The 25,028-nt window shown below is 33.2% G+C and overlaps 1 protein-coding gene across 12 annotated transcripts; it reads right to left on the bottom strand.

The window, feature by feature from the left end:
- Positions 1–1,756: 1,756 nt before the first annotated feature.
- LOC105381071 lies at positions 1,757–24,601 on the bottom strand. Of its 12 annotated transcripts, none has more exons than XM_038111128.2 (3): positions 24,460–24,601; positions 2,789–2,917; positions 1,757–2,308 (listed from the first exon to the last, which is right to left on the bottom strand). In XM_038111128.2, exons 1-3 carry the CDS (start codon positions 24,578–24,580, stop codon positions 2,058–2,060), a joined length of 501 nt encoding a protein of 166 aa, XP_037967056.2. In that variant the 5' UTR covers positions 24,581–24,601; the 3' UTR covers positions 1,757–2,057. The 12 variants fall into 12 exon arrangements, with proteins under 12 accessions (XP_037967056.2, XP_048487411.1, XP_011549014.3 ...); XM_048631454.1 differs by lacking the exon at positions 24,460–24,601 and adding an exon at positions 23,740–23,884; XM_011550712.3 differs by lacking the exon at positions 24,460–24,601 and adding an exon at positions 20,582–20,940.
- Positions 24,602–25,028: the final 427 nt, after the last annotated feature.

Consider the following 25,028-nt stretch of genomic DNA (forward strand, 5'->3'; position numbering starts at 1 on the left):
ATTAGTATAATTAGATTTTTTGTAAATTGCCCAGCTTAGTCATTTAAGTTAATGGCTGGATGGGAATGTTTGCATGTAACCTTCAGTTCAACGACTTCCTTCCTATATTCTTGTAGGTGCTTGCATATTTATGTAATTATCATCTTCCTTAAAAACTATGATAAAACGTTACGGTATATATGGAAAGTAACCAGGAATAGATCATTAGAATTAAAAATTCAGTGTCTTTCAGAACAACTTTAATCTACATTTATTACCTACTAAACTACTCTCCGTTTGAAAAAGGGCTATTTAACTAGATAAGAGCGTTATGAAGAAAGATTTTCTCAAATATCTTAACGCCTGCTTATTAAAGGTAGACAAGGTCCTTAAAGCCCAACGCCCTGATAGTACGTTGTCCTAAGGCACCCCTGTGGTTCAGAGGGCACGACAGTGCGCCACGCCGTCCTGTCCGCAACAACCACCCTGGCCTATAATATACTAGCTGTTCCCGCGCGCTTCGCTTCGCCTTAAAAAGTTTTCCCGTGGGAATTCCGGGATAAAAAGTAGCCTATGTTCTTTCCCAGGGTCTAGGCCGTATGTATACCAAATTTCATTCAAATCCGTTCTGTAGTTTTGGCGTGAAAGCGTAACAGGCAGACAGACAGACAGACAGACAGACAGACAGACACAGTTACTTTCGCATTTATAATATTAGTTAGGATTGCCAATAATATAATAACGAACGTAAAGGTATATTTCAATTATAATAATGAACACACAACCGTAAATGTCATATTTAACAACCAGCAGATCAAATACCTATCCATATTTCAACATCGTCACTCCAGTTATAAAAACCATATCGATTGGCAATAATTGTCCTTAATGACTATAAATAAGTTTCATACGATTTTTCTTTACAGCCATGCCTTGCGCCACTTTATATGGAGTTATGGTGTAATTAAGGTGCTTAAAATGCATTCTGCTGAGAATGCCTTAAGGTTCTGTCTGCATGGTTAACTGTATGTTTGTTGCGAAATGGTCATACCTGTGCAAGACTGTGATACGTGTAGTAATGTTGTGTTGCTGCTGAGCAATTATGTGATCTATTTCAGTTCATGGTTGTACTATCGGTGAATCGGTACAGCTCTGTATAAAATCTCGCTGGCCCCAAAATCTCATATATCATTATTTATTTGAATTAGGGCCAGCGCGCAAATGACATTTTCTTTCAGCAAAATGTGCTGAAAAATTTCAGATTGGTAAAATAGGCCAATTTTGGTGAAAGTAAAACATCCGATATTTATTAACATAATTTTAATTTAAACAAGATATAATTTATTTATACCTCATCTTTATCACAATAAGAACTTATACATAGGCACGAAGTATTATTATACATAATAAAATAATTATAATTAAATATATCGCTGTTTAAAACTGCTATTTCAACAACAATATTATAAGAAATAGCCTTTTGTATTTCCTTCACAAGATAATCTTCAAATATAGGTCTTGTTGGTCACATATTATAATAATTTACCTTGCGTCCTTAAAAGGCAAATTATTAAAAAATATTATTTACTTATATTATTATGAACAGGTCCTGCCTGTATGTAAAAAAATATGTCATCTCATCCCGTCTATAACTCAAATCTGGGTAAATGAAATGAATGAAAAAAATGAAAAAAAGGTTTGTACTAAAATTCTATTTCGTTATTTTTAACTATGTAGCAGAGCCTAGCAGCACATTTACACATTCATTTTTTCAAAAACTGTATTTATAACTTCTGGTTCTATGCAATTTGTTTCAGTATATAGCCACTGTAACTCTTCTATTGGCTGAATTGATTGCCTCATTATGATGTGAATTTCGTGTAAGACCAACTGCCAGATATCGATAAATGGAGTATCTTTTACTAACAGTTTTCATAGGTATTAAAAGTTGTCGTCCACATCGTCATTTAAGTCTTCATAAATGCATAAAAGGTATCTGTATAAATATCACAATAAAGTGACACTAAAGCAATATTTACATTTACTATAACAGTTATGTTCAACAGTTATTTAATAAGTTATGCACTAGCAACAGTTACAGATGTCCGACTGGCATCGGTGGTGACAGTGACAACGGTTGTCGGTTCACTCTCATTGGCGGTCGTGGATGACGCTGCAACGTTATTGGTCGATGAGGCGTTGGCACTCTGAGCTACGGCTGTCGTGATTGGCTGGATGATAGGCTGTGCCGCGATGCCTTGCACCGTTGGTTGGTAGTTGGGGTAGTGGATGCCCACCACTTCTTCGTAGCTTGGAGGTGCCATCGCTTCTGTAATTGGGAAAAAATATATTTGAGAAATCTTATATTTAACAATTTTGCCAAAATAAACTGGAAAATTTTGGCCGTTTTCAACACTGACGGATTTTGCAATCCATCGATGGATGACGTGGGTCCATCAATAACAAAGGTACGAGAAGCGCAATTAAATGAAAAATCGTGAGGAAACCTGCACATCCTGAACCATCTTGACCGGCGTTGTGGGAAATGATCGAACTTGAGAAAGGGAGTTAAGACCTAAGAGGGATATCCTAAGAGGGTTCAATTCGGATAAGCAAGGCACTTCTATAAGTACCTACATACCGAAAAAAATAAAAAAATAAGGCAGATTACACATGCATTTTAATGGGTATACACAAAGGTTCCATTCGATTGAACCAGATGCAGGCACTAACACCATCACAGAGAAAATAATAGATTCTTCTGACTATCACAAAAGTACCAGGGTAACAGAAAACCGAAAGAGCTTACCATACTTAGGTGGCGGTGGCAAGTTGGCTGGACTGACATATATAGTCGGGGTCTGAGCTCCTAGTGAAGGGTTCCTTGCCATTGACCCGACATACATCCGCCTCTGCTGCTGATCTCGCGTTTTCTGCCCTGGAATTGAGAGAAAAGGATACGTTTATAAACGTCATCGTGGTTAAGAACTTTTGGGATATGTATACATAGGTACAGGGTTTCCATTCGAGAGAGCCAGGTCATCATCATCCCAATTTAGAATTTAAGGGGGTTTGCAAGGTTTACTTTAAGACAGCCAGATGCAGGCATTAATTTTTCTCGGCGAGTTCTATCCATCTAGTGGAGGCTAGTTAGGGTTTTGGGAATGTCAATCAATAAATAAAGAATAACTGGATGCTATTGGGTGGGATTATTATAATTATCTATTCAAAGTAAACCCATCCAATAGCATATTATGATAAGTATAGCTTATTTTTCTTCTAAGCATTCCAGTGCAAGTTGTTTACCAATTTTTAACCGACTTCAAAAAAAGGAGGAGGTTCTCAATTCGTCGGGATCTTTTTTTTTTTTTTATATTTTTTTTTATGTATGTTCACCGATTACTCCGCCGTTTATGAACCGATTTTGAAAATTCTTTTTTTGTTGTATTGGGTTGAGCTTCCAGGTGGTCCCATTTTTTTTTCAGAATTTTATCTCACCCCCAAGGGTGGGTAAAGGGGTAAAAACAGGGTATGAATTTCAATTTTGGGCACATATTAACCGATTCTAATGAAATTAAGAACGTAAATATAGTTCTTATAACAAAAAAATATGATGGTGACCTTGAGCTGATCTGATGATGGAAACGGAAGGCAGTCAGGGGAACTCCTCAACGGTATATAGCAACTACTTCGTGTTTAGGCTTGAATGATTCGTATTGATTAGTAGGACATTTTGGTATCATTTGCACCTTACTTTTGATTGAAAATTATTACAAATAAACTAAAAACTATTAAATAAAATAATAATTAAAAAAAATTAAAAAACCGACTTCAAAAAACCACTAAAATGTAAGAAATAATTTAAGGTTTACACAAATTCTACTCGTATGAGACAGTACAAATATACCTAAGCAGGAACTGTTCTTTTTTGATGTTGGTGCGGTGACAAAGTAATCTGAAGAAATATGGCACCAACTTCAAAAAAGAACAGTTCCTGCTTAGGTATATTTGTACTGTCTCATACGAGTAGAATTTGTGTAAACCTTAAATTATTTCTTACATTTTAGTGGTTTTTTGAAGTCGGTTTTTTAATTTTTTTTAATTATTATAATTAATATTTTAGCAGTACTTTAGTTACTTTACAATCTGAATGCAGTAATCCTAAGCCTTTGTAAGCAAAATAATTCTTATTGATTAATGATAATGCGAGTCCGTACATAATTAATGTCTAGCCTGCGTACTTATAATATACTAGGTATATAAAAATAAAGGTTAGGTATGTAAGTTCTCTTTTATAGATAAGAAAACAAGTAGGTAAATACATTACTTATTTATATTTTTCAGAGTGTTAAAAAAGGGGGTAACGCAAAGAGTCATTCTGAACATAACCAAAAAAATAAAAAATGTTGAATCGTTCTTATAAGACGAATTATGATACCTACTTAAGTATAAGTTTTTTTGTATTGTTCGTATTTTCTGGTTTTTTTTTCATATATATTTTTTGTAGTATTATTTTTCTTTTCTTTTTTGTTTCTGTTTTTATTGTTCAATGTGTCAAATAAATGTTTCTTTCTTTCTTTCTTTTTTGTACTTTTATCATGTGGGAGTGTTATTTCCTGTATCTCCATAGATAGCTCCAACCCGCCTGCCAAATGTGGAGATGATGAAATCCTTTGTTCGAAAAATGTGGATTACCTAGTACACTTTTACAGAAAGTTGTTGCTGTGCTTGATACTTAATCGCACTATATGCTTTACACTGCGATGTTCTGAGTTCGAATATATTGGTTTCCGATATAAAGTAATTAGGGCATAAATGTATAACTAGGTAATACATTACCAAGAAAGCGACAGCAAGAAGATAAACAACACAAGAAAACTATCGTAAAGGCGAACACTAGCACGATTAAATCGAAAATATAGTAATATTGGTAAGGATTTGAAATTATTTCACTTGTATCCATTTTAAATACTTAATTCACACAAATATCCACTTATCCGGCTGTTATTGAACGAACTAGGATAACGTTAACAAACGTTATCTGGGTAATTGATTAATCGTTCTAAGAAAGCTTGATAAGATTTCTGTAAACTTTTTATTAATAACAACGCCATCTAGTATGGAGTAGCTGCACTTCCACAAGATTTCAATCAATTATTAGGAATATAAATTGAAGTCTGCTGATTCTAGAGCAACAATACAGTCGCTTCTATCAATTATTGGTACAGTAAGAGGCAGAGAAACCTGACCCCGTTAGATTTTTGTGAGTATATATTCTATATAATGTTTCGGAGACAACATTTTAATTTCGATATCTTGGAAATCTCGGGTTCGATACACCAATAAAATAGTATGAACATAAAGCTAACAAAATTATAAAATGATTTTAACATAATGTGAACTTTCATGACCTCAAAATCTGTTTTCTACCTAAAGTTTGGAAATTTTTACTTTCTAAAATATCTTATATTATTAACTCTACAGGGTGTTGCAAAAAGAGTATACTAAGCCGCAACCTACGTGTGCAGCATGTTATATTATCTTAGCCCAAGAATGAAATCAAAATTCGCGAAAAATCTAATGAAATAGGTACCTACCTATTATATGCCAATTCATTGCTATTTTTATACATAACATAATGGGCTACGACGATAGTCATAAAGTTAGCTTTTAGGTTATCGGATGACTGGTCCAATGATTCCCAAATACATATCTATGTGTTATCATTATCATCCCTCTATCGTGCAATATCTAATCAGATACTAGACTTTAATATCTACCTCATCTATTGTGTATCACAATAATTCTATTATTTTCGGATAAAAAGTCTTACAACGCAGAAAATAAAGACGTTAATTGACTTAACGTCAACGGTAGCATTTAAGAGTCTAGAATAGATGATAGACTAGATGGTCTAGATACACAAAGTTATTAGTTATTGGGTTTTGTGAACTCGAGGTAGAGCTTAGCAAAATAAAATGGGACATCTTTTGATGGGATGGTTTATGTAACCAACCATCAAGTTTAATTTAAATTATGTGTTATTATTTACAATAATAATTTGTATGTTAACTAGGTATACAGTTATCAAGTTTTACTGTATTCTACGGTTATGTTTACAAAATTTATGACCATGTAATAAAATTGTATACATACGTAACCCAATGATCCTCAGAAGAAAGAATACGATGATCCAGACCAAACATAAACACAGTAGAAATGCGGTGTAATAAAAAGCCATGTGTCGCAACGAAACCTCCTGAGTTAAATCAGGTTCATTCTCCTTGGAATACGCTTCAGTAGAAACAAAATCATAGTTTGCGTAGCCAAAGATCGGTGCCATTTTTAAACTTTCGATATTTAAAAGTCTAAATAAAGCAATAAGAACGTCTCGTTTAACTGCTCAGCTATTTGAAATGTTCAAATAACTAGAGTTATATTTTGAGTTATTGCAAATAAACTGTTTGCTACTGTCGGTTGTGTTTCAGACTCTTAAGTTAACGGCACTTCTGTAAGATTTAAACTAGAATCACTGTCACAATAATTGAAGTCCATATTGCTACAATTATTTGAGGTTATATTCAACGTATCTTCCACCATGTCACACCGGTATAGATACTTTGAACAAATGAATGATACTTACATCTTTACATGTATTTTTGTTGATATCGCAACGGATAAAACGATAAGTTTATCAATTCGGCAAAATGACAAGTGCGTGTTTCGAAATAAAAATAAGATTTGATGTTGAGTATGGATTTCATTATAGCCATCTGCGGAAGCCAAACTCAAGAGTTTATGGACATATGGTTAGTTACACTAGCGCTGAACTTACAAGACACACAGTTATTGTAACACCGAGAAAATAAAAACCTAATTTTCCGATACATAGGTACATAATAAAGATATCAATCATAAATCAATTTGGTATTTACGTGCAATCAAACACGATTCATTCGTTTCCTTTGGAAAATTTATAGTATTACTCAATGTGGTAAAGTCATCTTTTGTTTTATTTTAGATACGATAGGAACTTATTAGGTTACTCCACTGTGGTCTAGAGGGATGAATTTTTCAGGGAAATTAGTGTCATTCGCTGAATGTCCAGAAGGGCTAGCACGGGGCGCGTTTAAGACTTGACAAAAGTTTTGCATCGTGCTCATAAACATCACGCAGCTTCAACAGCAAGCGCGAGACGGAGAACTTTTGTCACGTCTTAATTGCACCCTGTGCTAGCACTCAGGGTACGCTAAACGTATGTGAGGTATGTATATCCCTCGGGGAGACATCATTATAACATTGATAACACAATGGTTATGTAGATACTTTTACCTACAATCTTACCTAATGTAATTAACTTCAAGAACACCACAACTAATGCCATGCCCGCGAGGGTTCCCATGACAATAACGTACGCCAAACTGGATGAACTAATTTGGTTCCCTGGCAAATTAGTCTCAGCTGGCGGATCTTCAAACACGGGGGCCATTTTGAATTTAGAAACTTATTTCACTTGGAAATGAATTGTAAATTCACACAAAACTACCTATAATTATATTTTTTTTTTGTTTCACCGACTAATTCATTTGTTATTATTATTAAAACTCATCACTTATTTTGTTTTTTTATAAAAAAATATTCTCAACTGCTCATTGTTGACATTGAATTCAAACTACTTAAGCACTGAAAGATCTCGGAATATCAAAGATAGAGAGATTAAAGTGACAGTGTTTATCATTCTGACGAGTTTATCTAACAGCAGAGGAAGTACTTACTACTGAAAATACTTAGAATCAATTTAATATGGACAATGTAAGAATTAAATACTGTGGGCGAGTAGGGAAGACATACTGAAACCGTGAATGCTTCGACAATAAGCCCCCAATAGGCTACAATAACGGCAAAGATAATTTGAAAATGAACTAATAATTATAACTAATGTAGCTACTCAGCACTAGATGGCACTGGAAATACTTTTCCCGAATTTTGTAAACATAAGTAAGTACGGTGGCCTGCGCCTAAAAGTATACAGGCAGTGTTTTTAAAATACCGATCTTAAGCTCACATGCTGCTCAAGCACATCCACATAAACACCACTGCTACACATATCACACACAACACGTCCCCGGATTTATAACAGATGTAGCTGGTCCCTTCATCATCAGGGATCGCTATTAAAAAACTCCGCCTGTATACTTTTAGGCGCAGGCCACCGTACCTAACTAGGTAAATCTCACATTATTTTTATATTCCTTCCTTCGTAGCTTCTGTGCAAATTTTGTGAAATAAAATGTCACATTACCTTAGTCCATATTTTGTGAAATGTGTACGTAATTATTTACTTACCAAGAAACCTCGAAAGCAAACCATAAAGAGCGGAAAACAACAAGATGTTAAGAAAAAGAAATACTAAAATATTTAAGAAGTCCTGCATGTTACAAAAAATATTTCTTACGGAAAACTAAAATATGTAAATATTCACTTATAACGTCACGACCTATTTAGTGTTCACAAACAATTGATTTCACGATTTATCAAAATAATCGCTTTATTAATTCCTTATTGATACCTTCGTGGGTATATCCAAGAAAATTTGTTCATGTAGATAAACATTTATCGAAGCGATAAAATTGGTTGATTACAAATAATAATAGCTTAGTAAAGATATTTGAATGAACGATAACTTTTGGATCGTAATTCATGAATCAGTAAATAAAAAGCCCATAATTAAGTGAATTTTTAGATTTCGGAAAATACAAACGCAGCTGAAAAGCCGTATAAAACATTTTTAAACAAGAAAATCCCTTTTACACACATCTCAGTCACTAATACACACATTTACAAGCTAACAATTTCATTAGAACACTCTAGATGCACCTTTTTTAATACCTTGGTCCTGTTTATCTTGACAGCCTTTTTTACTTATTTGCATATTTCAATGTACAAAAACAGACATATTCAAACCAAGAACTCAAAATAAAAACTCACGTCTTCTCCTAGCACATCGACTGAAGCACAACCACCAGTAACACAAATACACAAACATAAACAAAACAACGCACGTAAACAAAAAGTTGTTCATTTTTATACAATTTCTGTGTTTTAACTAATCCAAAACGAATAACCGTGCGGCATCTATTTATTTTATTAATCTTATCGCGGCTACTGCATTTATCTAATCAGTCTTGGGTCAAACTCTGGATGCGAATGGAGAAAACAAAAACATTGTAAAGTTATTGTCCTGAGATCTAGAGACGCGGGTGACAGTCACATAGTGACTTGTCTCACTGTGGTTGTGTGTGTGATTAAATTAGGTAGGAAGCGGAGGCGGTGGCAGCTAGTAATGGATATTGGTAGCGATTATGTTTGCACAAAATTTTGTTTTAACAACGTCAAGCAATACTTAAATTTTGCCAATTGAAAATAAGATTTACTGAAACAACATAGAGTGAAATGAAAACAAAGAATTTAAGGATTTGACCGCACTAAAATTTCATTTTGTGCCGTCAGAATCGACATCATTGGTAGCAATTTTGAAGGCACCAAGACCGACAAATAGTCTCAACCGAAAATCTTCAATAAAACCTCGACTTCTAAAACTTCAATAAAAAAATACTCACTTATTCTATAGTACATAGAGACGAGAAAGATTGCAATAAGAACAAAGACGACGAACATTATAGCAGGTACTGTCGTCACAAGAATTAGAATAAGAAATTCACGCATAACACGCAAGTTTTTCGAAAAAAATACTGAATGTGCGGCAGAATTATTACACTGGTGGGCCAAAAATTGTGTCCGTAATTCTGGCAAAATCTTTTTTTTTTAGATAACATGATGATAATAGTTTGATATCGGCTGATTAATGATAAAGATATACATAAATTAAAAGTTGTATCACGTCGGTGTTTAGGTTAGGTTACGTAATAATATATAAAAAATGCATATATACCTACTTAATAATATACTTAATAAGGTAAATAACTATGAAGCGTCAGTGGATTAGAAGAAAGAAGGATTCATGGAAGATCTATGGCCATTATATAAATTACATTTTTCAATCAATGTACCTTACATACATAATCTATATAGAATGTAAAGTCTTGAATTGAAAACATTAACAAAAGAGAGATAAGTAATAACAATGACTATTCTAAATAAATAATTAACTAATTAGGTACCTCTACCAGACAAACTTGTTTTATCACAACACGATAGCGACCTTAACGATTTAATAGTTATATGATTGACTTTTCATTAACTAAATGCGATTACATTGTTAATTTAACTACATTATGCACCTAGGCATATTTATATCGACTTACAAATTACGTTCAGTCGAAATAAGCAGTAGTACCTTTGGTTTATGCAAAAAATATCTATATTTTTTATAAAAAATAAAATCTACATTGAGTTTTTTCAATGAGTACATTTTTTTTTTATTATCGGAGTCATGATGGAACTACGAAGATAATAGGAATTTTGACAAACTAACATAAACAATATTTTTCATTACATTGTTATTTTATCTTTATTTTGAAACTGCCTTTGTTAAAACAGCAGTTTTTCATCCAGAAGCGCCACAAATCGCAAAAGAAATAATGCATGGTTGTCAACCGTACTAGATGCAATAAGAAGCCTAGTGGGTGTACTAAACTGACTTCAACTAAGTACATGCATTGACCCCGCGACCAGAATGTCAATTGGATAATTGCTTCCTCTGATCTCTTTCCAAGCCATGGGCCTCAATTCCGGAGGCTCGGAGATAAATCTCATTATCATAACCCAGGATATATCTCCGTTTCAAATCTCTACTTTCGCCAAAACTCATAGAAATTTAGACGTTTTACGCAAGATCGCCGCAATAACATTTTTTCAAATTTCATCTCGGGCAAATCTCATCTCGGCCAAATCTCGGCATTGGAAATGATCTCCGTAGCTCAGGAATAGGTACCCACTGTGGACTCAGACTTCTAGTCACAATAATATATGATCTTTGGAATTTAAGTACAATGTAGGTATACCATTGCCTCTAACGGGGTGAATGAAAACATCGTGAGTGTGAATATACCAATCCGCAGTGGACCAGCGTGGTGGGAAATGGTCCAAGCTTAGGAAGGCAGTTTAGATCTTGGGATATGTACAAAGGTTCCATTCGAGGGAGACATATAGGTGCATGTTCTTACACCCCCCACAGAGAATAGAATAGATTAGAATTGTAGCAACCCCCGTCTGACAAATTATACCTATTGTTTGATAAATTTGATGTGCTTGTACCTTTATCTTTATTTTTAAGAGTTCTAAATAATAATATTTATAGAAACAATAATAGGTAGGTGCATGTATCCATAGTTTAGATACTTACTCACCATTCAGAAGCAAGCAGTACCGCAAACATATACACAAGAACATGAGCAAACCAAACACAATCGGCAGAGATAAAATTGTCAACGCATTCATATTTACAAAAATTAAAAAATAACTTTTTATACTCTATGGAAATTAATTTTTTCTAGGTTATGTTTTATTTATCACAGTCTCTTTAGACATATTTGCACATGAAATGCTGGTTGTTGCATGATACTGATAGCGAACTCCATAGATAAAACCATTAATGTTATCATGTTATCAGAAAGGGTTTGTAGGTTAGTACGCATGTATGCAGGTAGGTGTAGGAAAATTAAAAATTGACGTCAATACTTCTTGTTATACGGGGTATTGCTAAACATGCAAATATAAGCCAAAAAGGGTGATCGTTCGTGGTGCATTAGTTGTGTCACTGTAGATGATATTAACATTCCCTACTGCCAAAATGAGACTAAAGTTTCTATAAAACACTATAAAAATATAAGCTTTGTTTTGAAATTTTACGGTAAGTAGATTAGTACACTTATTTTCGGTGGAAAATTTAATGGAAATAAGGCAGTTACGCCATCTACACGTACTAGTTCGGAATAAGTTACAGTAGTGCAGCTACTCTCCGATAGGTGGCGTTAATTTATGAATCGAATGTTTATGTGGTGGGATCATGGATTCCATGGGTGGAATTTATTAGCATGGTGAATTTATTTAATATTAAAATTGTAAAATGTATTAAATTGAATTATCAAATATGATTATTATTTTTTATATCAGTTACTTATTTAGATAAGTACTCACATCTTGTGTTATACACGTACTGAATCAAACTAACAAGAAGTCCCAAAAATAGACAAAATGCCACGACTGTTAAAATAAATACAGCCATATTGTATAAACACAACACGTATTTCTGAAGAAAAATAAAACTAATCTGATATTATTGTGACGAAGAAGTCGTGATACCGATTCACTTTTAATAATTTATCAGGAAATAATAAAAGGCAAAGATAACATTATCAATCAAATACCTTTAGGTAATTAAGTACGTTTACCTGAGAAAGAAAATGTTTAGGGTTAAGTACGTTGGTTAAGGTTGCCTGTAAGAGATCGCTCTCAGCGATATGGCCGCCTATTGTACCTACATTAGTTCTAGTCTATAAGTATGTTTTTTTTGTATGTCTGATTTATGTGGTGTTCAATAAAGCAATATTCTATTCTACGCAAAATTACACACATCCAACCATACATTCTGTAACAACTAAGTACATAGGTAGTGAATGAATCGATATTGGTGTTTTTGTTTTGTAAACATTCGAATTTTGAAAATAAAATCATTGAAACTGACATTAACTTAGTAGTAAAGTTAATGTCAGTTTCTTATGTATGTTATAACATAAAACATAATAGAACATACATAAGCAGTAGCTTTCTTAGGTAAACAAGAAAATAATAAGTAGGTATGCGTTTTGGTATATAATAAGTATATATCTATATACTTAGAACAGTATTAGAATAATAACTTACTTGCATGCAACTTGAAGATTTGTACTAGAGACAAAATCACAACATACACTAAATACGATAAAATAGGCAGGAACAAAATAGTAAGAAATGCTATGAACTCCACTGAATCTAGAGAAACGTCTGACATTTTCACGAAAAATTCTCACAAAAACAAGGATGTTTTAAACGAATGCTGATTTTAGACTGACTAAGTTTTTATTATACCTAGTTGTCATTTCAGATAGCGTTAAGACTATTGGTACATATGTAATGCCTACATTACGTACATATTTTCCTGATCTGATAGTAAGGTTAAATTTGCTATCTTTGAAAGTTAATTTGATAAAGTTCGTACAGCTCTTGCTGCAAAATCATCTCTGTAAACACGGTAACAGTTCTATAAAAAAATACTTAATGTTTTTTTAACTAGTAATTCATGGCCATATTCTCATCAGTAATACAAGTAGTACCTATAGTAGTTTTTTTCCTGAAATACACGGATATGGATGAAAACAAAGCCTTTAGGAAAATGATCTATGTGTTCAGTGATTTTTTTAAAAATCGACAATACATAACATATTTACGTATTGTGTTCATTTCTATGAAATGGGAAATAAGAATTTATCAACTTTGTTTTTGTTTTCACACTGTAACCATTTCCTTTAATTTCATTTTCTTCTCTTTGGTAGCTGTTTTAAAAGATTACTTTTAAGAAATAATGTTGTGCTATTCATTTTCAGTTCTATATTATGTTAATAATCGGGCTGTGTGAGTTATAGAGTATTTTGTCTTTGTCTTTGTATGCTAATAGAATTGGTAGCTCAGTGAGACAATACGGTGAAGGAAAACATCGTATGGAAACCTGAATAATATCTAGATTTAATACATCTAGATAATTATGTGAACCCAGTTGAACTCATCAACCCGCAGTGGACCAGCGTGGTAGGAAATGGTTAAAGCTTAGGAAGGCAGCTTAGACTTAGGGGATATGCACAAAGATTCCACTTGAGAGGGCCAGGTGCAGGTAGTTAAACACACAGAGGATAAAATTTATCATAGAATTAAACTAGGTACATGTGAATGTTATTTTTAAAAGTAGATAGATAGATAGATAGAGTACTCTTTATTTGTACACCAAGAAATGATTAACAATTTTACATAGACACTTAACTAGGGACAAAAGGCGGTCTTATCGCTTATAGCGATCTCTTCCAGACAACCACATTACAAAATTAATTAAAAGTATTAGGTACCTAGACTACCTAGAGCGTGAGTATTGTTCTCCAACTTATATTTAACACTATTTGTATATCATTATCATTTAAATGTGTTGTTCTGCTCCTATTTTAAAGTTCAGTAGTCCTGGGTTTTTACCTAAGTATTTAGTAGCCTAGGTAAAAGATAAAATACTCTTCATTGCACACAAACAGAAACAGTTTCCCAAACATAGAAAAGAAAAGTAATAGTACAATCAGCGGCCTTATTACTGAAAGTAATCTCTTCCAGACAACCACATAGATAGGAAATAGACAATATGAAAATGGGTAACGTGTGAAAACAAGAGATATTTATAAACTGCATATTATTTAAACGATAAATACCTACACCTAGGTAGTAGGTATGTTCAAAATATTACGTCAAGCAAGAGGTAAGAAGTAGGTATTTAATACCAACTTTTTAGCTACTCTATATGTAACTCTACCCATACGTCTCTAATGTTTTTATTACCTATGTAATGTACATAATATAATCCTATTTCATAATGAGGTTAACATACTCGAACTGAAGAGTTATATTTCGTTTACATTCAAGATAATCTAATTTTAATTTCCGTAACTTTATGACTTTATTGTACCCAATGTTTTTTTTCCTAGATAGACATCTTTTGAAGTGAACCAAATTTTCTTTGTTAACTTCGTTAATGAGATCATTGGCATTACAATGCTTTGCATAAAAAAACGGATCCACGTCTCATTCTAATGTCTATTTAGTCGTTTAGGACTTAATAAGTTAGTGAGTCTTTAAGCGATTTATTTGTTTAGAGTTGACTATCCCTTTTGGCTTACCTACTATACTATTTTGGCCTTTGACTGACGTATTTATTTACAATCTAAAGGGCTAAAGGAGAAAATTAGAATATAGGTACATTCATATTTTTACTTACTGAATTACTTAGGTATTAATAAAGTAAATAGGTACTCACAGCAACACCCGACACCGAATGAAATTCTACACCCATTAATAATCAAAAAGAACACGAAAAATATGATTAAATACCAAATTATTGTGTCCAAAGTTTCCATATTATTTTTAATTAGGTATTTATTAATTATATAAAAAACAAAAGTATATTTAGTACAATGACACAGTATTTCAATAACGTGGTGATAAAATATATGAAAAAATATTAAGTAGGTATATGCCTCCTGTGTACATATCTGCAGATAAAATTGTAATCTGGGCTTTATCATTAATATAGTTGAATGTACTTAATTAAAGGATTTGTGTACTAATTTCGCCTTTATTCCTAATGAAATACGATCACTGGGCACAAAAGAGTAAATGTTACGTCTTTGTCTTTAAAGGAACATAATTAAATCGAAAATGTGCTGCCATAAGTGAGTCACCATAAAAAAACTAAATATATGGATCCGTTCAAAACAACGTACCGCAAAGGCACAATTTAATTTACAAAGTAACGTTAAGTAAAGCTGAAATATAAAAAAATACAAAAAAAATATTTAAAATTAGGTGAGCTTATTGCTTATAGCTTTATCCACCAGTCATCCTCTCGAAATGCAGGAATAAAAGGGTAAGTATATTTAAATTTTTACAGATACAACTCCATCTCACAACACTTTTTTACAGTTACTTAAATAATTGTGAATCTATACTCACATCTCTTTGTTGCTCCTATAGCAATTCCAAATTAAACATGATATGAAAATCAGTATGATGACCAACGTAGATATCATTAGTTGAAACCCGATGGTTTTCACTATATTAGCCTCTACGATTTCGCTGTCACTGTCACTCATCTTTATATAGGTATATATAATATATATTTTTTATATTTAAAATATTTTCGGTTTAGTCAAATATATTATATTAAGTTTTTGCCGCTATTATGCTGCCTTTACTGTAATGTAGTCTATCTAATGCGCTTATTAGCGGTGATAATGTAAAAATTGTATTCAAGTTGTTTGGGTTAGTTCCTATTGAGTTATCGACGCCATAAAATAACTTGGAACATGATTAAATACCAAACTTGAGTTAGACCCCTTAGCATGAATTTTCATCGCGAACGTGAAGTAGAGTTCATCGAGTAATTTTGTATGAAAATATGAACAGCGCCCCTGGCGGTCGGTAACAGAACTAAAATTTCAGACTGTTTGCAAAATTGACGTAAAAATTTGCAATTGTGTCTACTTTCCATGGAGGGTGAACAAATCGGTCACAGAATGGTGGTCTAGAGACAGTCGGAGGTCCTGTTAGATGGGGCGATGATTTCGGAATGAAAAGAAAAAAATCCATACAAAAAATGTTGTGGGCGATATGGTTTGCAACCTATCACGTGAGTACAAATGTGCTGCGAAAAGTGGGTGGCTCACTTGTAAGCCACCTCTGACTACCCCTTCGGGGATTGCAGTCGTGAGTGCATATGGCTTATATGCATAAAAAATGTTGCCCTGGTCTATACCCAAAGTGGGCGATAGAAAGCTGAGGTTTAATAGGAATAGTCCAATTATGAAAAGCTTTTTGCATTTGAAGCTTTTATCAAAACGGTTAGATAAAAGATCAATCTAAAAGGTTTTCCATGTTTTTTTTTACATTGTCATATTATTAGGATTAAAATATGTATGATTCGTTTACCGTGCCTAGGTATCTTGACAAATATTTTTGACAGGCTGTTACCGCGAGCGTCGGTTCGCCTTAAAAAGCTATCCCGTGGGAATCCCTCGATAAAAAGTAGCCTATCTGTTAATGCAGGATGTCGGCTAATTCCATAGAAAAAAATATTAAAATCGGTTCAGCTGTTTTGACGTGAAGAAGTAACAAACATACACACTCACAAAATTTCGCATTTATAATATTAGTATGATGTTCAGCATGATAACCACATTGCTACGTCACTTTTGCAACACCATGTATATACCTACTTAGAGCCCCTTTCGCAATGTATTGATTATGGCTACCTGTGGGATAAAAAACATGATGTCTCTTTCTGAAATTATGTCTGAAACAGTGACCCCATGTCTTTTATCCAACAGGTACCTACATTATCCAGACATTATGAAACAGACCCTTATATGTAGTTATCTCTTCGAAGCTTCCACTCGGGAACTCACTAACCCCAACGGATATCGTTTCTTTGATGTAACAGATTTTGATAACTTATAGATAACCGTATTCTTTGACACCATCACATGATATGGAAAGTAAAAATAAACGTTAATCCCAAAATATCCCTATAGGCTTGAAATAACCAAATCATGTGACTTATTCTATTTTCGTTACAATCATGTCATGTGACAATATTTTCCGATAATGCTGACAGTAATCGGTTGCTTTTGATGTTATCCGAATTTTTATTTTATTTTTGTATGCAGGAACCTTTGACGTACGAATCATTAAGTACTTACATAGAAAATAACCTAACCAACTTTAAAAACCCCCGATATTGAACACTAAAAATCACATAACTTTAGAACGGCTAAGTTGATTTTGATAAAATTTAGGTGAGAACACTCGGGATAACGTTACCTATCACCGTTACTGACGCTTCTAAAACCGACTATTTTCGCCTGCTTGTTAGCGTGTCGGTAACTAACACAAGATCTATAGAAAAATCTGCCTGGTGCGAACTTTAAGAATATTTTTAAGTAACTTGTTATAAAAAAACAACAATTAAGTAAGTCTCTACTCCCTTAAGTAGGAGTAGGAGTCTGAACCCTGTGTCTTAGGATGAGAAGTAAAACTTGTTTTTTTTTAATTTTTGGACTCAAAATGAATTTCACAGTAATTAGGTATAAATGTTACTTTGTTTTCACGATAATCTCAAAGCGCATTCAAAGAAAAGGTGATATGTATGTCACTAGAGGGTAATTTTTTCGTACGTAACAAATTTAAAAGCTCGAGAAAAATAAATAGCAAACGCAAAAAAAGTTAAACATATTAGGTATATTCTCTTCGGAATTATCCCTAGTAACAGCTTTCAGTTAGGACAGTTTTAGAACTTGATAAACGTGTCATATTCAATATTAATACTTAATATAAAAATAAATCTCGATTTTCTGTCATGATTCATGATTTTCATGACATCACTATCGCTTACGTGAGCTAGATGCAGATTTAATCGCGAATTCACCTGTCGCATTACAATCTTACTCAGATTAAATCAGTTCAAAGATTCTTTTTATTTCTTATTTTAGATTTTTAGCAGATTCGAGAAGCAAAATCTACGTGCTTATAATGTATGCCTATGTATAGATTTATAATATTCTGGTAAACTTTTGTATTACCTTACGATTAGGTTTAAAAAAAACCTGACGCCACGACATAGAGGTTGCTCATTTCATATTACAAATTCCTTAATTTGCATGCATAGGTATAGTAAGTAATTAGGTATTTTCATAAAGATTGTGAAAGATTTTTACTCATAGAACAAAAGTTGTTTCATAATGATAGTCTGAAATACCGTGTACAGTCAGCAGAAGACATATCTGCGCAACCAGTTTGAACCCAAGACTCATGAATGGAAGATAGATGAATCAAATCATATTTTTTCGATACATACAAACAATATGTACAAGTTAAGTATTGTTCATGATCACCTGTAAATGGTTCATATTTTTTTTGCCTTTGCAGGGATGGCCTATGTAACTCTTGTACTGAATGTACTACCATTATACCCTGTATGTACCTACCTATAGTACCTATTTCATTATGTTGATTGAAACAAAAGAACACCCAAAGTAAATTATTACTATCTTATTCAAATAAAGTTAAATATGGGGATTGAAATAACTAGCAACTCCCAGCTTACTTTTACTGACAACGATAACTATGATAAATTATTTCCTGACATATATTTATGGTATGTACTTATCTATCATAAAATATCCTTCTATTATTATAAACGCGTAAGTTTCTTAGTATAGATGGATGGATGTTAGATACTCTTTCATGGGAAAACGGGTGGGCCAATTTTGGAAGAATCTGATACCCTGGATTAAAATAATTATTCTACATTGATTCGGGAACATTAGCTCCTACATTCTAGGTCCTGGGTATTGAGAGGAAGGTTGTAAAAGTTGGAATTAGCATGAACAGGGCATAAGACGTGGCAGTTTTGGTAAATATGATTTTAAAGGGAAATTATGTTTTTTGTCAAAGGAGCTCGCGGGCAATAGCTAGTTAGTTACATAAGGATAGTAAGGAAAAGACATGACGTAGTTATTATAGGTAAATTATATACTTATAAACCTAGTAAATAAGTCTATCTAATAATCAGACGATCTGGCGGGAAACAAAAAAACGTTTGACGTTGTGTAAACCAAAATTATCTTGAACTAACAAAAAAAAACATCTCTACTTGTTTATATACCTATGTTATGTATATGTAATGTGTATTTGACTAATTTTTCTTTTCAAACAAACAAAACGGTTGTAAAACTGGAATTTTCCTATCTATTACGTATGTTGTAATTTAATACGTATTCAAATAATTGTATTTACTTGGGTAGGCGTGGTTACCCGTATCCAATGATAATTGTTTTTTATTTATTTACAAACTACCTCTGTGTGTAGTGATAAAAGCTATGCTTCAAAATCTAGAGGCTCTGGGTTTGATTCTTAGATGGGATCCAAAACTTTACAATTAAATTTTGGTTTTTCCAAAGTCGTGAAAGCATATATCTCCAAAAGACGTAGTACAAAATTGTACAGATTGACGAGCTGAATCATCCCCTTGGGTTGACTATACTAGTTTTACAACATCCTGTATAATAGACATTTATTTATTAGGTTCACCAACATCAGTTACATTATACAATCGCTGTTTTAAAACTAGACTTAAAATTAAAACCTATTGATGACCTATTGATTGGGTCATAGTCATTATTGTACCACTCTGGGGAAACAGTTTGAATCTAAAGAGTCACAGGCAAAAGTTACAACTACTACAAGGGCGGACTTATTGCCAATATTCTTCAGCTCATCTATGGGGTGCACGAAAGCCACCTCGAGTGTCATTCACCTGTGGGGTTACCACCACCGAACATTAGCAATTAACAATCCGTTATCAGTGTCAATCGCTTGTCAAATCTGACGTAACTTGTTAGGGTACTGACTGATGGACAGGCGACCGACGCTGCTTATGGATTGTTAATTGCTAATGTATCGGTGGTCGTACGGTAGCAGATAAAAGAAGAAGGTAGAAGTATAAAACCGGCCGTAAGTACATTTCATTTGAGACTAAAACAACATTAATAGACACTAACTATGTTTGAAAAGTGCAGCCTAAGGCCGTATACAGAAAGAAAGCAAACAGTAACTTGTAAGTGCTTACTTTACTATGGACATTTTTCCCGCGGTATCAGCGCTGGTTATGCAAAGTATGGAAAATTAAGGGCTTATAAGTTTCCAGCTTTCTTTCGGCATACTACGGCCTACTAAAATATGATGAACTGGACATATTTACAAGACAACTTATAATAATAATATAGTAATAACTCACCATTAACATTTTTGTAGATCAGGAATGAGATTCTCAGGAAAGTTATCAAAATTAGCAAAACCAGAGGAATAAAACCGAACAGCGACCGTTTCGAAAACCCGCCCTCTTCATCGTCGCAAATGAAGCTTTCATCCGCCATTTTAATTAATTAAAAAAAAAGACACGAAGTCTGCAAAAAGTTTTTACTCGAAAAATACCGATTTAAAGTTCCTGCACTTGATACACAAACCACGCCGATGGTTGTTATAGTAAAAGAATAGTAAGTTTTTGAACATCACCAGTAAGTTTTTATTTAAGAGAATTATTAAAAAGAAAACACTCCCTTCTTCAAAGAAACTGAAAAGGAGGTCTATATTACGCGGCCTACTTTTATTTTAAAACGAAACTTTTTTACTTTTTAAATGGTAATTCAAATTTAGAACGAGTGTTCGGTAGCCGACTCTGTGCGGTACGCGGTGGTTGTACAATAAACAAATTTCTAGACGAGTCGTGATAAAGTTATCTCGTAGGCCCACTTTCCGAGCGTTTTCTCGAGATAAAAATACGCTTTGGAATGATTTTCTTGTCAGATGATAGCCGCTTTTTGGAAACCCGCTTAGAAGACGAAAGATGTTTAAAGCTTAGTACAAGGTATTAAATAAATCTGAAAGTTATTGATTGAAAAAGATATAGAGACGAGAGCGTTACTAGGACCTACCTCTCATTTTGGCCTTGGATTAGCACTCTCTCGACTTCATCTCAGCACTCGACATATCTCGTGTGCCCTACACAGGCAGGACATGTGTAACGTTCCAGCTAACGTTCCTTATTTTTAACCTCACCAAAAAATTATAAGATAATTTTTTTTTATCTGCATGATCTATCTGAGGTAAAGAAACGATACGGTATACGATTTATGGTTAATAAGACGGTGATTGTATTTGTTTATAGGCACCTAATTGTATAAATGAAGATCACATGAATCTATTTACCACATCACATGATGTCAATAAAGCTAAAGTAAGTAAGTGTGAAATATATAAAATAAAGCTAAAGCTAAAGTAAGTAAGTGTAAGTGTGAAATTCCCACTGAGACTTGCTTTACATTATAGGTAAGTGTAGGACATGATAATTTATTATATGGATAAATTAGAAGTACATTATTTTAAGGATAGGTTATTTGGTATGGGTATTTTAGTATAAAACTTTTAGACTTTTATCAATCTTCTTATCTATCAACCAATTTTTTATACATTGAATCAAACGATCTACTTATTTGTTAACCACGAACGAATACATTTTATCTGTGTAATTAATATTTCAATAGAATCGTTTCTAAATAAAAATAAGTGTTTTTTTTGTGTGACAGATAAAACCGTAATAGAAAGTAAAAGTGAAAATTATGAAACAATCATTTTTTAGCTTTTATTAGTTTACTTTGAATATTTTATGCAACTAGTAGGTATTTTTTAGCAAATCAAGACAGACCTAAAAGATCCATCTATTAACTATACAACGAACTTTTATTACTTCAGCCTTACTATCTAAGAAGTGGTTGGCTATCACTCGTCTGGTTATTTATCATTAGATGGCGCTAGTAGAGTCCTAAATAGATGTCTAATCCTAAGTCACTAGCAACGGAAAATTAAAAAAAATACAATATAAAAATATTATGATTAAAGAAACACAAATTTAAAAGGGTCAAGTTTTAAACTAGGAAGTTTAGGTTTTGACAGCACTAAAATTTTAATTTGTGCCTTCAGTCAGAATCGACTAATAAATAAATATAAAATAATAGGTAATTGACCAATCATAATATAATATTAGTTTACCGAACGCGGATATATCTAGGATATTCTATAAAACCATAACACACATTATTTTAGAGAATGACCGGATGTTCCATTGGCTATGAAATTAAAAACAAAGCTTCTCTAAAGAAACGGGTGTTTTGAGAAAAGTCTCTTTTGAGAAAAATATTTTATGGGGACTTATGAATCGGTTAGTGAATTATATGGGATTCGGAGCTGTGTTTAGACAATAATAATCTAAACAACAACGTTAAAAACTCCCTAAATTCAACACTAAAAGTCGCATAACTTTTGGACATCTGAAACAATTTTGATCATCATTACTGCAGGGCGGAGGGCGTCCCACATAACAGTCACAGGTTCGAAAGGAAACAGGGACTTACCGAAATAATCCCTGCATTGTGAATAGATACACGTTATCAAGTAGAACAATACTAAGCACAGAAGTGGCGCGAAAAACAACATGAAATCCATTTTGCATCCGTCAATATTGATCACTGAATCACCAGCTCATTACAGTTTGATATCTAATGATATCTGTTTATCTCTTAGAACACCTTAGTTACGGGTAAATTCAGCGAATAGTAGTATTACAGAGGACATAATAGCCCGTATTTGGACATAATTTGACGATATACTTAATAGGCGGTTCACTGCAATTTGGAAAAATTCTCAAGAAGCGCCCCTTTCGGTGACGTTTGAAACTAGTAATACAAACTGACAAACCAATAAAAATACATATTATAATATCCTAACCTATGCTAAAGCATCAACAATAATATTTTGGGCTATTACCACAATAAAACTCTGTAATTTGGAGTTACAGGATTTTTCAGTCTATAATGCAACTACCAATGTATAGACCAGTCAAAATAGAAAAACACAATATTTCCATGTTAACTGCAACAATAACACTCCAGTATCAATATATCTTTGAGTGTGTTGGATTATACTATTTTAAATATATGACTATTTAACTCCGCTAGGCCAAAGTTATTGAAAACAGCTGGCTGCATGATAAATACATTTCAATATGAGTACACTTAGGAGAAGATTTTACAATTTCCGTAATAATATTTACGTTTATAAGTAAAGATGGATAGGAAAACGTAGCGTCGGACGCCCTCCAACTGACTTGAGAATTCAAAAGAACAAACTCATAAAGTAAACAAAGGATAAGGGGCCAAAATCAATGGGAACCGTACCCTCCCACCAATAACGACCAGACGTATGTCGTTAGATAGCTGTAGCAGAAGTTATTGGTCAGTGGGTACATTCCGCCCCTCGTCATTTCAACAACAAAATATGACAATGTATGGTATTCGAGCAAGAAAGAAGTGTTGAAAAATAACTAATTGATAAACTCACCGAAGTATGCACAGCAATGTAAGCAAGTACACGTAACACAGTACAACAACACTAGGAAGAAAAAAGGAGCGAAAAACAAAAAGAAATCCATCTTAAAAACTCCAGCATTTGGCACTGAATTCAATACACGGTCTTATCTGAAACTCTTAATAACTTTTAGGGAGATAGGCATAGCTGAGTATTTAGTGGTTTTTGTTATGTTACCGTTAGATTGTAATAAAATACTACAATATTGCAGAAGACTTCATTAAGCTAGCTTTTGCCGTTTAGAAGTAATTTGGTTCTTTTCTCAGTGGAACCTTTTCATTGCCCGTGCGTGTACTTACCAATTGTTACAGCTGAGTTTTTATAAATGATATCCCTGAAAGTATGGACGTATGGAACAAACGCAATAGGGTGATAGAGCAATTAATTTTCACCTATTTCTGTCACGGTACCGCCAGCAAAAAACCAACATAATATACCTACACCTCCTTTTTGGAAGTCAGTAAAAAAACTGTATTTTCTATTGAACTGTAGCAAGCTTCACATTGCGATAAAGTATCGATTTATCCTTTAGACTTATCTGATAACTAATTACATTATGGAATGAATTATATTACTTACTGTATTTATAAACCAGGAAATACCATTGTGTCATGGAAAGCAACCAAAAAGTAATTGGTTCGATAGTTAGTCACTCAATTTTGATTTTATAGGTTAGACAAGTAAGGCACTCACCAAAAATTTTGAAGATATATCTGCTAATAATAATATCACATATCAACAAGTATGCATATGCTAATATCATAACTATAACGAAAAACCCAAGGAAAAACAACTCTTTATAAGTTATAAACATGGTAACAAAGAAAAAATACGGTTTGTTTCTAGTGTTTTAGGATAAACTAACTTAAAATTCTGTTTTCATGATCAAAATAATACGGCCAAATTTGATTTCAAAGATTCACAAAGAAAAGTTTTGCCGTAGTTCGATTTTTAAATCGGTTGAATTGTAATCAAGAGTCATATGAGAAAAATCTATACGAGATTTTCACTAATCTTAAGGTAAGCCAAACGATTTTGAATCTTAATCAAAGTCTTTTAGAGTCTAGTTTAGAGTATAAACCATATTCTGCGAATGATTCATATTTTCACGATAAGATTTATCTTGAGATAAGACCGTCGAGTAGATAAAAAGATAATCCAAGTACTTACATTATATACAGTCATTATACAAAATATTTAGAGTGTGGCAATCTCTAGTTCTCTTAGTTAGTGTTCTGGAGTGAAGGCCGCGACTAGGCAAA

This window comes from Plutella xylostella, chromosome 28, assembly GCF_932276165.1.
Source record: "Plutella xylostella chromosome 28, ilPluXylo3.1, whole genome shotgun sequence".
NCBI lineage: Eukaryota > Metazoa > Arthropoda > Insecta > Lepidoptera > Plutellidae > Plutella > Plutella xylostella.